The sequence below is a fragment of the Cydia strobilella genome, chromosome 11 (genome assembly GCF_947568885.1).
Source record: "Cydia strobilella chromosome 11, ilCydStro3.1, whole genome shotgun sequence".
Lineage (NCBI taxonomy): Eukaryota > Metazoa > Arthropoda > Insecta > Lepidoptera > Tortricidae > Cydia > Cydia strobilella.
The window spans coordinates 17751787-17765866 of record NC_086051.1 but is presented as its reverse complement, the minus strand read 5'-3'; the positions used below and the strand labels follow the sequence as shown (position 1 = coordinate 17765866).

The following is a 14080-nucleotide window of genomic DNA, read 5'->3' as shown; positions in this document are numbered from 1 at the left end:
ACGTACTAAGGACTTCAGAAGAACGGTCCGGCATACTAATAGGTTACTAAGTGGCTCAAAACTACTAGTTACATGCTTGTTAAAAATTGATTTGACATGATAATGGTGGAATAAAAGAGGAATGAGGATTAATTGATATTTATTATGGAATATAAAGGAATGAAATGAATATAGCTCAAACACCGCCGTGAATAATATATGAAGGATACCTTTGATCAAGTAATACATTATAACTTTTCAATCTAAAAATACATCATATTTTATTGATTATTTTTGTTAACAAAAGAAGATAAAATAACAATTGACGATCGAAAAATCAGGCTTACCTATAACATAAGTTTTCTATTAACTAGACTAGAACATAGCATGTTGAATATTATATAATAAGAATATATCATCGACACTAATATATTCAAGTGAATAGGCATAGTATAGGTATAGGCAATAATAATAGGCACCATTATTTAATTTATCAAAGTGACTGACTTGACATTGTCGCAACGACAACCGTCGCTCCTTTTAATGTTCCCTGCTTCATCACGGCATACACAGACGCAAGTGGCCCCTTCGGTCGCAATACAAGTGCACTTGCAACCATCACATTCGCATTTACAGGAGCCACACTTGCAATCATCGCATTTTACAAGTTGCCCCTTGACATGACGGATGCAAACGCAGGATTTTCCCTCAGTTGAGATGAAAATACATCCGTCTTTGCCACATTTTCCCTCGCAAATCTTCCCAGCTTTGCAGCAAGCGTCGCTAACGCAGTTACAATAATCGCATTTTTTAATTTTTCCGTTTTCATCACGGCAGACGCAGATGCAAGCAGCACCTCCAGTAGCAATGCAAGTGCATTTAGAATCATCGCATTTGCAGTTGCAAGAATTACACTTGCAGTCATAGCATTTCACAAGTTGTCCTTTATATTTTCGGATGCAAACGCAGGGTTTCCCCTCGGTTGAGATGCAGATACAGCCATCTTTATCACATTTATTTTCGCAAGTTCCTGCTTTGCAACAATCGTCGCTAACGCAGTTGCAGTCTTCACATCTCTTCATTTTTCCATTTTCGTCACGGCATACACAAATGCAAGTAGCTCCATTAGTAACAATGCAAGTGCATTTAGAATCATCGCATTTGCAGTTGCAAGAGTTGCACTTGCAGTCATTGCATTTCGCAATATTCCCTTTGCTGTCCTGACTAATACAAATGCAGGATTTTCCTTCAGTTGAGATGCAGATACAGCCGTCTTTGTCACACTTCTTGTCGCAAGTCTTCCCAGGTTTGCAACAAGTCTCAGTAGCGCAGTTGCAGTCATCACATCTCTTGATTTTTCCATTTTCATCACGGCATACACAAATGCAAGTAGCTCTTTCAGTAACAATGCAAATGCACTTGTTATCATCACACTTGCAATTGTCACATTTCACGAGGTTCCCTTTAACTTCTTTAGAGACACAAAGGCAAGGTTTTTCCTCATTAGGAACACAGACGCACCCTTTATCGTCACTTTTCTTCTGACAAGCTTGGCATGGTTGAGGATTGCAGTTGCCTGCAGCGCAGTTGCAGTCACTGCACTTTATCTTTCCACTTTCATCGCGACTACAAGTCTTACTAGCCTCGCCAGTGGCATCGCAAGTGTTGTTGCAAGTACACTTGCAGTCATCACATTTCTTTATTTTTCCACTTTCGTCAAGGCATACGCAAATGCAATTGGCACCTCCAGTAGCAATGCAAGTGCACTTGGAATTATCACATTTGCACTTGCATTCCTTGTTAATCTTCTCGCAATTTCCCTTGCAACCGTCACATTTCACGATCTTTCCTGTTTCATCGCGACGTACACAAATACAAGTGCATTCCCCGGTGGTAAAGCAGGTACAATTGTCACATTGGCAGGTCTTGCACTGACATTCGATCTTCTCTTGAAGGCAGATGCAGGATTCTCCGCCCTCTTGGATACAGAAGCAGTTGGTGTTGTTGCATTCCATGTTGCACTGGAGTTTATTTACGACTTGGCAGCAAGGCATGTTGACTCCGAAGTCTGTAAAGTAAGTGTTATGTTAATTGGACTTGTTTTTATTTTTTTTTCTTTTTTTTTTCTTTATTTAAATACAAGATATATACAGTGGTACTACGTAAACGAAATTAATAACTAGCTTGAATCTAAAATAGGCCCTTGAGGCATTGTACCAAGGATGCTGGCTGCATTTCCCCGCTGTATCGCAATGTTGATACGGTGTGCGAGGAAGCCGCCAGCTCTTCGGTCACCAGTTACGTCAACCAGACGCTTCTCGATTTCTGCAAGTGCAAACAACTTGTGCGCGTTGGGACCCCTATGGACCTAGAGTTTCAACTCCAAATGGAACGAAATGATACTCTCTACCGAGGCTCTTACTTGCGTAGGCACACTAGCACCGTCCCACCTCCAACGGACTAATTTAAAAGCGGGCGGAGCGGTGGAAAGCGCCGAAATTTTAAAACGTAATAAATATAAGAGCTGCGTTTTTAATTGAAGTGGTTAATATTATGGGTACCTTGGTACATATACGCTTGTAATGAAAAAAAAAACGTACAGAAATCGTGTCTTACCAGACAATACCATGAACAAGTAGTAAGAATGTTTTTATAAAACCCCGACTAACTAATACAAACAAAATATACACATACCTACAATAAAAACGTAGATTATAATGTAATGTACGTCCTAAAACTTATAGGTATATAGGGGTTCGAATCCCGGTAAGAGCATTTATTTGTGTGATGACACAGATATTTGTTTCCGAGTCATGGTTGTTTTCTATGTACCGGTAATACCTGAAACTTTGACAAATATAACGACACGTTAAAATACAACCAAAGGAAAGATATATTTGCATACAATACATTAAGAAAATTCAAGTTATCCGCGACCATGACCAGTGAAACCTGTGTCGAAAGTTCGAAACGTTGGAAGTAAAAGCCAACAAATTAATTTACGATATACCACCAATTCATGTTAAAAAATATCTTTAAATATGTATGCGAAAGTTTTAAATTCTACTCTCTAATCATCAAATAAAATTGAGGTAATCGCTCTACAAGTCCTATTAAGTCAAACAATTAACAAATATAAACATCCAGTTGAACGGCCTTTATCAAAAACAATTAACAATCTTACCTTATCAATTATCATTTCCCGCAGCGCGCAATTGACTCGTACTGATAACCACTGCGCGCGCGCACCGTATATAATCGAATTGTAAATCGTGTGCAACAGTACCGTGCGCAGCGCAGTGCGCACCGCACGTTGATAACAAAGGTAGCTGTGGTGGAAACGTGTGCAACTGTTGTACTGGAATGTTCTGGGTTTTATCACAGATTAATAAATAGTTACTACGGTTTTATGACGTTTTTTCTAGGAATGTTGATTAATGTGTCATAAGTAGAGGAAACCTGTGTAGCTCTTTTTTAATTAAGTTTTTTTTTTTCTGTATTTTGAGGTCGTTGGAAACCTGTCCAGCCTTTGTATGTCCTGGAATATTCCGGGTTTTACTTGAATATAATAAAAATGATTACATTTACCTATTGTAGATACTATATTTTACTTAAGAACCAAAGTAAGTACAGCAGACAAAAGTAATATAAAACATAGTAGTAGGTATCACCAGGTTAAAGCGGTTAAACCGTTAACCCAGTGTCAAATTGTACTGGTAGTGATAACCATTGTATTCAGATTTAACCGGTTAACCCGGGTTAGTGGGCGGTGCAAGTGGCGCTAAGTATCTCCTAGAATAACAGTGGCATGACGTCAGCGTCACGCACCTGTTCACAGTCGCACAATACATGTGACGTCACCTTCACTTGGCGCATGAACCGATGTTGCAATACTGTTTGTTTAATATATAGAAATGCAAAAAAATATTTCAGGGACATTCTTTCTAGCCGCAACTAAGAAAACTATGGATCATGGATCTAAGGGCCACTTGCACCATTCACTGACCCGGGGTTAACCGGTTAAACATGGAGTTACCAGTACAATTTGACACTGGGTTAACGGTTTAACCGGTTAACCCCGGGTTAGTGGGATGGCGCTAAGTGAGTATATTTTAAGAGCCAATATTATTGAAGTTACGCTCTCATTTTAAACATCACATTCTGAAATTCATGAATAACATGTAAAAAAGAAAAAAAAATGATTTAGAAATACATGAATATTCAAGTAACATATATCTTTCTCTTATCTTTGTTGCTAGAAATTGTAACATAAAGAAACTAGAGAAAATTTCTACTAACTATACATACAAAGCGTCTTCTACCTACTTTGTATAACGAAAACAAAAATACATGTCCTAACCGGGATACCAACCCGGAACCGGGTGCGTCATAGACAGGGTCAAAGACTAGGATAGAAAGTCGTGAAAGGGAATGATAATACCCTCGCCAAGTCAAGCAAAAAAAAAAAACAAACAAAGCACGTAGAGCCGCATCCTCTTTAGCGTTGATAAAACCGGGAAAATTTCAAAACGACTCGTTTTTTCAAGTTTCTTTCGAAAAAAAACAATGCAAATTTCAGTTACAATACTTCCGAAAAAAAAAGAATAAAGCTGAAAAAAACCAAGTTTTTTTCAAAACTTCTGTATTTTTCAATATATTTAATTAGAAATTTAAACAGGTAGGTTAAGGTTGCATGTCTAATGTGTTTGTTTATGGCATTGACACTGTCATCACTCATCAGTGGCATTGTGTGTGACGTATAATTTTTTTCTGAATAGAACTGAAAAAAAAAACCGAAAAGAACGAAATTTTGTAAAATTCCCGAAAAAATAATTGTTTGTTTCCGGAATTTTCATCCCTAATCCTCTTTTCTCGAAGCAATTCAAATTCTGTCTGCTCTGTCGTGAGTCGCGTAGCGTGGCGTCGATAAAATGTGCCGGTCACTTTTACTAGAGTGGTACTGTCATAGTAAATTTTGTAACCCCAGTAAATTCACTGCCATCTGTCGACACACTTTAAAACTAAAAATGAAGATTTATAAAAATACGATAGAATGTATTTAAATATGATAAATGTTTTTTTTTATTTGCATTAATTATTTTTATGATTTTGACCCATGTTCTTTCACTGATATGCGTTAAAATTGTTAAATAACAAACGAAACCGTCAACGCCATCTATACGACTGTAGGCCAAAACTAGTAGCGCCCTCTGAACGAGAATCAAATTTTCTTGATTTTCGAGGCACGTTTTTTCCTTAGACTGTATCCATCTATTACGGAGTTATATCTATCTTTGCTTTCAAGGCAAGTTACATCGCCCACTCTTTCCTCTTTGGTGCTGATTGTAACTTCTCGGTATTTCAGCTCAAGTAAAAGGCGTCTTGAGAAACTGGTCCTATTTGCCAGGTGATATTTTATGTCTTTATTCTTGATGAAAAATATTCTAAAACATAGTTTAGCAAGAAAATTTGAATAACATTTTAATAAAAAGTATATAGAGGCCACCTCGATTGCACCAGCAATTTGGTCGAAAATTTTGATGGCGTCATTGAGCAAGTACCTACAGCGTTCAAATAATATATGTCGGAGCGGCCTAGGTGCTCACAAACACCTGAACATACCTTTTCCTCCAATATCGGATGTTGAATTAGGACTACACGTTTTATATGTAGTAGTAGTAAAACTCTTTATTGTACAAAAAGAAACATAAAACAAGAGAAAAACGCATCATTTGTACAAAACGCATCATATGTTTTATACATTGAATTAGGGTCGGTACAGACGGACTGCAACTGCTTTTTTTTTGCTGTTCAAAAGAAAGCACATGATGCAATTGGTTATTTTCTAGCAGCTTTTTCCGACATTCGAACGTCGAAAATCGGATTAAAAAATATAAAGTGAGCCGATCTTGTTCAAACTTGTTCGTGAGATCGGGTTACTTTATATTTCGTCAACCTTACCTCAATAAAAAAATTCTTATAAAAAGACTGTAAATAATGTTGATCACAAACAACAGTAGAATTGTTTAAAATTTTACATATTCTAATTAACCGTTTAAAATCCACTAAACGGGTTAACCATCTTTTAATCAGATAATGGAATCCGATTGGACCGCAACACAATGGAGTGCAGAACGGTGAAATTGGACATTCGGTGAAAGCGAGAATTTGCATGTTCTGTTTAGATCCTTTAGCGTACTGAGTAAGACACTCTTGAAATACTGATTTGGAGCATTTGTTTGCAATACTTGGTAAACAAGGAAATAAATTGAAATATAACTATAAAAACGGATTATATCGCGTATATTGAATTTATAATACATCCCGACATTCCCGACGTTTCCACCAACGCTGACCACGAACGCTGTAAAGGGTTCGAAACATCGGTATGTATTATAAAATCAATAAACGCGATATAATCCGTTTTCATAATTTTATTTCATGAGTAACTATCGTGGTAACCGAAGACAATATTAAGGAAATAAATTGTTACCTACTGTCTTATGAACAGGGCCCTATCACACTGGCGATTTGCGAGCGAGTTGAGCGCGCAGCGAGTTCGCCGCGAGTGCGCAACGAGTTCGTCGCGAGCGCGCAACGAGTTCGCCGCGAGCGCGCAACGATTTCGCTGCCTACATTGACATACTGGGCGATATCGTCGCACACTCGCGGCGAACTCGCTGCGTACTCGCCTCGCTTTCAACTCGCTCGCAAATCGCTAGTATGATAAGGCCCAGGAAGTTACCCATGCTGCAGTTTATTAAGAGTCACATTTAAAAAAGCGTGGTACCTATAAACAAACGATATTCTGAAATAACATAAAATTTTACATGAACATTCAAATAACATAATATTTATACGACGAAAACTAGTAACAGACATAGGTCTGGTACTAGTTTTCGTCGCTAGTAATTGTAACAAAGAAATTATACAAGTTGTACAGCATACAATAAACAATTTAGTTTTAATTACGGTCTTAAAATTAATCAGGAAATGAAGTGGACATAATAATTTAATCCCAGATGCATAACTCTTCCAGGAAGGCATGCGTATGCGATGCGACACTCCACTTCCTGTTGATGCGCCTACACACAGCCATCAATTAAATATTAGTGATGTATCTCTACATTTACCTCAATATATATATTTTTATATGCTTACCTCATAGAGAATGTTACTAATTAACGAGAGTAAACGGAGGACTGTTACTTCTTCCTGAGCTACCTTGAAATTGAAAAATAAACTATTTTTGGCCCGCACTATATTTAATCGGGTCAAATAAACTGAAATAAATGTCATATACCAAAGAAAAAGTGGCCATGCCTCCGGTGCCTAAGGCTGGAATCGAACCAGCGTCCTCTGCAATTAGCTCCATGCATGAATTTATTTTTATTTTTGGATTCATAATTTATATCGTTGGAACACCGGAAATGATAAAAATACTTTTGTAAACCTTAACATTATTTTATTAAAAAATATTTAAAATGTTGAAAATTTTTGAGCGTTGAAACGCTCATAATTTTTGGCGCGAATTCGACAGAGCGTGATGACGTCACACGTTGGGCGGCCCAACTGACGTTTGCTACTAATGACACTAATCTGTCGAACGCGTGACGTCACGTGGCGTTTCGAGCGTTTCGCTCACTAGCTTTTCGCGGGCAAATTTTTGTACTTTTTATTTATAATTTTAAGTAATTAAATGGTAATTTAAAAACGAAAATGCATTTGTAACATGATATAACGGTAACAAACATCCGAATAAAACATATTTCGTTCAAATATAAACTTCATGCATTAGGCTAATTGCGGCAGATGCCTAAACCGCTCGGTAACCTGGGTCATGGTCATGGCGGCATGGGAATAATTTTCTCTTCGTCATTTTTTCTTTCATATATAATATTTATTTCAGTTACAATAATTTGTATAATAGTATTTCTACTTAAAAATAAAACAAATTAAAATATGTTCATTGCAATAACTTAATTTGTCTCCCCAACAATGGTATCAGGTCTAATGTTTATTGTTTCCTGTCTTAGGATGAGAAACTGAGTTGTTACACTTGTTACCTATTATGCGATCTCAATCTTCGTACTTACTACCAATACCTATGTTGCCACGTGCCATGTATAATAATACAAAAAGTTATGTCGATCCAACTTCTCTATAAGAGAGTAAACATAATATTGTCTTCGGTTACCGCGATAGCTCATGAAATAAAACTATGAAAACGGATTATATCGCGTATTTTGTATTTCTTTTTCGTCGGGATGTATTATAAATTCAATATACGCGATATAATCCGTTTTCATAGTTTTATTTCAAGAGAGTAAACGTCAAGATTATGACATTTATCCAGGACAAGTCTCACAGGCGTATTTTAATAACAGGTTCAGGATTAGATCTGGATTAGTAATCAGTAAGTGTCAGTATCAAAAGTGGAATCACTTCAATTAAAAACTTCATTTTTGACACTGACAAATAAGATCCATAACTAATCCAGAATTCCAGATCTAACCTGTTATTAAAATCAGAATACGCCTGAGTGTTGTCGCAGTTTGCGAAGCTATTCCATACAATGTTGCATTGAGGCTGTTTGTGTTTAAAATACTGTTATAGTTTTATTTAAATCTATTTATTTAAGAGCGTGTCTGTGCCATAAACATTTAACTTTACTTACAAAACGTTATAGGTAAGTATTTATCGAGTTTTGTTATTTCTTTCTTTTTTGTGTTGACACTTGACACCACATTTATATAATAGCGTTAGAATATTAATACAAAGAGTCTTATTCTTAAGGGGCCCACTGATTACCATTCCGCCGGATGATATCGGCCTGTCAGTTGTTCGGAACTGTCAAATTTTCGTGTTTGTGTCAAAATGAATTGTACCATGAAATACGGTTACTTACTCTATGGTAGAGTGTATCCTAATTCAATAAATAAGTTCACAGATTAAAAATACTATTTATAACATAGTCATACATCAGCAACTAGACAACTATTATTTATATTCATTATTCAATAATTTATTTACCATCATCATCACAAAGTGTCCTCGATCCATCCAAAATTAAACAATTCAGAACTCTATTTCGTCACACTAAGATTGCTTTTTCTTCTTCAGACTTATGCAAATAAGTCCTTCCTTGTACGAAAATGTCACAGTTTTAAGAAATGAGATGATAACTCTTGTTTTACCGCGTTAAGCTTAAACTGTCGTATCTGCATTCGAAAATTCATTCAATTTTCTACCTTGTTTGCTTTATAATAAGTTACATTTTTAAATGAGTTTTAATATGCATGTACGACGGGTATGTTATCAGTTTTAGTTTTATCAGAAGTGCCATTAGCACCGATAGAGTAAAAAGTCTGTCAAGTTTCGCAATAACTTATTGAGTGTTTTGCATAAACTATTTTTAAATCGGTTCTAGAGACCTTGCATTTGTGGGTACTTTATTATTTCATGATTATGTTACGGTTCCATATGTTTTTTTTTGTAAAATACTGTGAAATACTTACTTTTAAACATCACTTATTTATGTATATACGTACCTACTTAATATAAATGATATTTCATACATGTCTTCCGAGAAAACTCATTAAATAATACGGGCCGGGGATCAGCTACCAGTGGGGCGATTTTTGAATTTCGAACGCTCTATTTCGTCACTCAAAAATCGGTGGGAAACGGCGAAATGCAAATTTTTAAAATAAGAGCGATAGAAAATGGGAATCTAGTGGTATTCACCCCTCTTTTTAATTCTATTAGTAGAATTTAAATGCCTTGTAGTGGAGATATTATTGAACGAAATACACGAAATCGAGTGGTCGAAATTCAAAAATCGGCCCCCTGAGCTAAGACTTAATTTTACATATACAGGGTGGAAAGACACGACGATCCTTATCGCAAAGGGGGGTTAGTTTAAGTGATGGAGAATCGATTCGTAATGTATAGATTTTTGTTACGAACAATTAGTAAAATTTTTAAAATTAATTAATCTTCTTCTTAGTGACAACCCTACTATTACTACGTACTATCAACCTACATGTAAGTGTAATGTGACACTTATGTTTACAAAAATATTTGACATAAAATTGACATGCGGCTAGTTGGGTGTGGTGGAGGATATCTTTGTCTGTAGCGTCGTAACGTCTCGGCGGCATTATAATTACTCCCCGTATAACATAAGCAAATTTAGGTAATCGCGGGCTCCCAAGGGCATTTTGAAAATAGGTTTTTTCGCGTAATTTGCAATTTATTTGCGTCACGGTTTTATCACGGGTAAAGGTGACAGTCCATTTCCAACCGCAGCTGCATTACTGCTCCGACACTACTGCAGCGGCCTGAACGCGTCGGTGTTATTGTCAATTTCCATAGTAAAATGAATGACTATATCGACTGCACGTATGGTGATTTTAACGTTTTCCCGACCGCAGCTTCACTACTGCTCCGACACGTCGGTGTTATTGTCAATTTCCATAGTAAAATTAATGACAAGACCGACTGCACGTAGCATGGCCATTTTTGCGTATTTAGTGTATTATTGCAACTGCTGCGGCTGCAGACCGCACGTCAAATCTGTCACCTGCACTGAAATGTCTTTAGGTCACAGATATTAGTAGTTCTAAGCAAAGAGGATATAACCATATATGTTACTGAACCTAATGAGGGTTGACACTTGCAGTATTTTGCATTAAAAGTTAACTGCCTATAACTTTAAAACGGTTACGAATATGAGCCTAGTTTCTTTAGAGGAAATACAGTACTAAATCCCCCTTTTGCGGAAAGGATCGTCGTGCCTTTCCACCCTGTATATACAGACAATGTCAGTAAACATAATCGATACCTAAACGAATTCTCGACACGTTAACATCGATAACAATAATACAATAAACAAAACATGATAAACATTAGCATGCTAACCGTCCGCAGCCTCGACACAGATACGGAACCTTCGGCGCCATATTTGGCTGGAAGAATTCTGATTACCCGACGAGGTGACGTCTCGGGTCGGGTGAATCAATGTTTGCGGCTTTCAGTTACGCTATAAACTAATATTTCAACATTTCTTCAACCAAAAACTTCACTTTTGACTCGTCACTTATTTATTCACCGAGGTTACCTGGTTAAACCTGAGATTACCATGGTTACCGGTACAATTTGACCAAGTGACCAGTTACTGTTAACCAAGTGTCAAATTGTACTGGTAACCATGGTACCTCCATCTTTAACGGGTAACCCCGGGATAGTGGAATGGTGCAAGTGCAGCAGGCTAAGCACGGTCGCATTTTTATCTCCTGTCACCATGCCTGTCACGTTCTAACAAGTATGTAAGTGCGAAAGTGACAGGCATAGTGACAGGCGATAAAAATGCAACCATGCTGCCACCGCAGGGCCTTAGATATAAACACACACATATTCTAATCTCGAGGCCGCGCAGCCAACATGCCAATCGATTACGCTCCGTAGCGATCGAAAAGTAACTGTCACTGTCGCACTAATATAAAAGAGTGATAGAGAGACACGAAGCGTTTCGTTGTCGAAGCGATAGCGATTGTCACCTTAGCTAGGCTGGCAGTTCATTGGCACCCGAGCGTTTAACTCTGCAAGCTACATGAATACCTACGTGACGCACTCATTCATGATATTCCAAATTTGAGTCTGCCTCTGTTAATTCCTAAATCAACTTTATCGCGTAGGCGGAAGGTCCAATATCGAATGTGTCGAAATCACTTTCGATTTTTGAATTCATGTTGGTGGAGATTATGGACTTATCAAGTAATAAAATTATGTAAAGTTGCGTCAGTTATGAATTCGACTTTTAAAATTTAAAAATGGAATGTAGATGACATAAGAAGTCGTTATTCACACAATTAACCGACTTTTAAAAGTGATAGGTTGACAAATAAAGCTCGTGAAGTTGAGTTAGTAAGCTGAATATGTATTTTTGTTACAGGTATGTGCAAGAACCTTTGTGTGCGCTGAATTAACCACAAAAGGTACGAGATAATATACTTATTAATTAGTTTAATCAGGTGAACAAGTTAATCACTCAACGTTTCATAACTTATAACAAATGTGGAAAGAAAAGAAAAAATACTTTTACTGCAATAGTGGTATAGGGTCTTTGCGCTAGTTTTCGTCTAGCTCTAGTTCTCGTCCACTTGACGAAATTTGAATATTAAACCTACATTACTCCACAAATGTGGATTTATTGTAATCTTTAATATCTAAACAATATATCTATCTACATGGAAATGATATTTCGCAAGTAGCAAATTAGAAATGAAATATATTATTTACTAATCCGTCAAGTGGACGAAAACTAGAGCATGGACGGAACTGGTGCTGAGAAAATGTTTACATATTATAAAAAATATCTGGAACTTAGGTCTGAAGGTTAGTTACACACGTGAACTCCCCTATGAGGCTGGCATCGTCACCACGAGTGTACGGAAGCCTCTATAAAAATTAAGAATAAAATAAAAATAAAAAAAATTGACGGAACTAGCGCAATGACCTTATAAACAAAAGATTCGGTGGAGTGAGCAACTGAGTACTCTAAGCTTACTTATTTATCTATCCTATGGATGGTATAGAAAGGATGCCAATCTCTTATGGCAGAATTGTTGCAAAAGTGACCGCTTTCAGCTTTAAATAATAGTTCCTAATCTTTCCGGTGGCACTAGTTAGGCTCTGGGACATGAGTATAACATGAACCATATAAGGCAACATATAACCCGACCAAATTACGTAGGTTGTTTTTGGTAGTATTTCGGTGTATGGTGGCGCCGCCTAATTACTGTTTTTTGATGGACACTTTTCATACATAGAGATTTGGCTCCTTTATACATATAGTCTCCATGCTCTATCCTATTGAAGTCATAGAGTGATAAACAAGAAGGGTTTGTTTTTGTGAAAATGACATTTCACTGAATTGACTAGACAATTTTTTTTTCTACGAGATTTTATCGCTTGTACTTTTCTTTCAACAGGCAACATATCACAATTAGGTTTCGTTGTTTTATCACAGAGTTCCTATGGCCACCTCCTGTCTCCATCATCAGATCAGCTCGATGATACCATAATATTGCATTGTCACCCGACTTACACACGTAGATATGAAAATTTTCAGCTTTATCGGAAACCGAGAAGTGGGTCAGATTAAACTTGCAAGATTTACATACATAGTTACATACTAGGTACATACATTTCAAATTTATAAAAAGCCTGTAAAAAATCGTCTTGCTTGCGAATGAGTGAAAAATGCTCTTAGAAATAAATACAAAAAGAAGGTGTAATAATTACGTAGGGTAGGGTAGGAAACAGTGGCTCGGAAAAAAATAGCCGGGTACACAGTGGCTCACTCAACCTAATTCCAACATGATAGAGGCGATATTGGGGCGACTGAGCCATTGTTGGAGCTGAGCCACTGTTTCCTACCCTACCCTATCTATCTTAAAAGTTACACTGCCAAGAAAAGGGTATAAAATCAAAACAAATCCCCACTGGCTGGAATTCAAATCCGGCTACAACCCAAAAGAAAGGTCCTCACTCCTCGGTAATGAATCGGTTCCCAGGTCGAGGTCGTGTCGTGTCGATGATGCGATTGCGCTTCCCACCGTCACCGGTGTTACCAACTTCTGAAGCGCCTAAACTTGCCAAATAGCAGTTATTTCTACGTATTTAGCAAGAAATGGACCAGCCAAAATTAATGAAACAGCCAAATTTTTTTTCGCGATTTCGAGGTTGGTCTCATAGCAGAAGTTGCTCAGTATAATCCCAAAAACCTCCCTGGCAAAGGGAATGCACTTATTTTTTAGCCGTGTATTTTAGCAGAATCTAAAGTTAGTCTGCAGGGACCAAATACATAATATGATGATATTGATAATATCACCATAAATTCGAAGAAAGTTTGAGTGGTGTTGTGTGTTGTCACATTACTCCATTGTAAACAGAGAATTTTACTCCTATTCAGAATTAGTAAGAGTAGATGAAATAACAATTACTTGCCACGTAAATATTGCCTTCTCGATCAAATTTTTTGCCACGTGAATATTGTGCAATTTTTTATATTCTAGATTACAGGTTTTAATTATTT

The 14080-nt window shown here is 37.0% G+C and overlaps 2 protein-coding genes across 2 annotated transcripts in view; one reads left to right on the top strand and one right to left on the bottom strand.

Moving 5' to 3' along the window:
- LOC134745662 (uncharacterized) overlaps positions 1 to 14080 on the top strand; it is a 194189-nt gene that overhangs the window by 37184 nt on the left and 142925 nt on the right. The gene's annotated exons all lie outside the window — the stretch shown is intronic.
- On the bottom strand, positions 276 to 3205 carry LOC134745617 (uncharacterized). The gene is made up of 2 exons (XM_063679719.1): positions 3164 to 3205; positions 276 to 2047 (listed from the first exon to the last, which is right to left on the bottom strand). The coding sequence occupies exon 2, from the start codon at positions 2031 to 2033 to the stop codon at positions 465 to 467; it is 1569 nt and encodes a 522-aa protein (XP_063535789.1). The 5' UTR covers positions 2034 to 2047; positions 3164 to 3205; the 3' UTR covers positions 276 to 464.

Coding starts and splice junctions, on each gene's coding strand:
- LOC134745617 (XM_063679719.1), bottom strand. CDS start 2,033: ATGCCTTGCTGCCAAGTCGTAAATAAACTCCAGTGCAACATGGAATGC.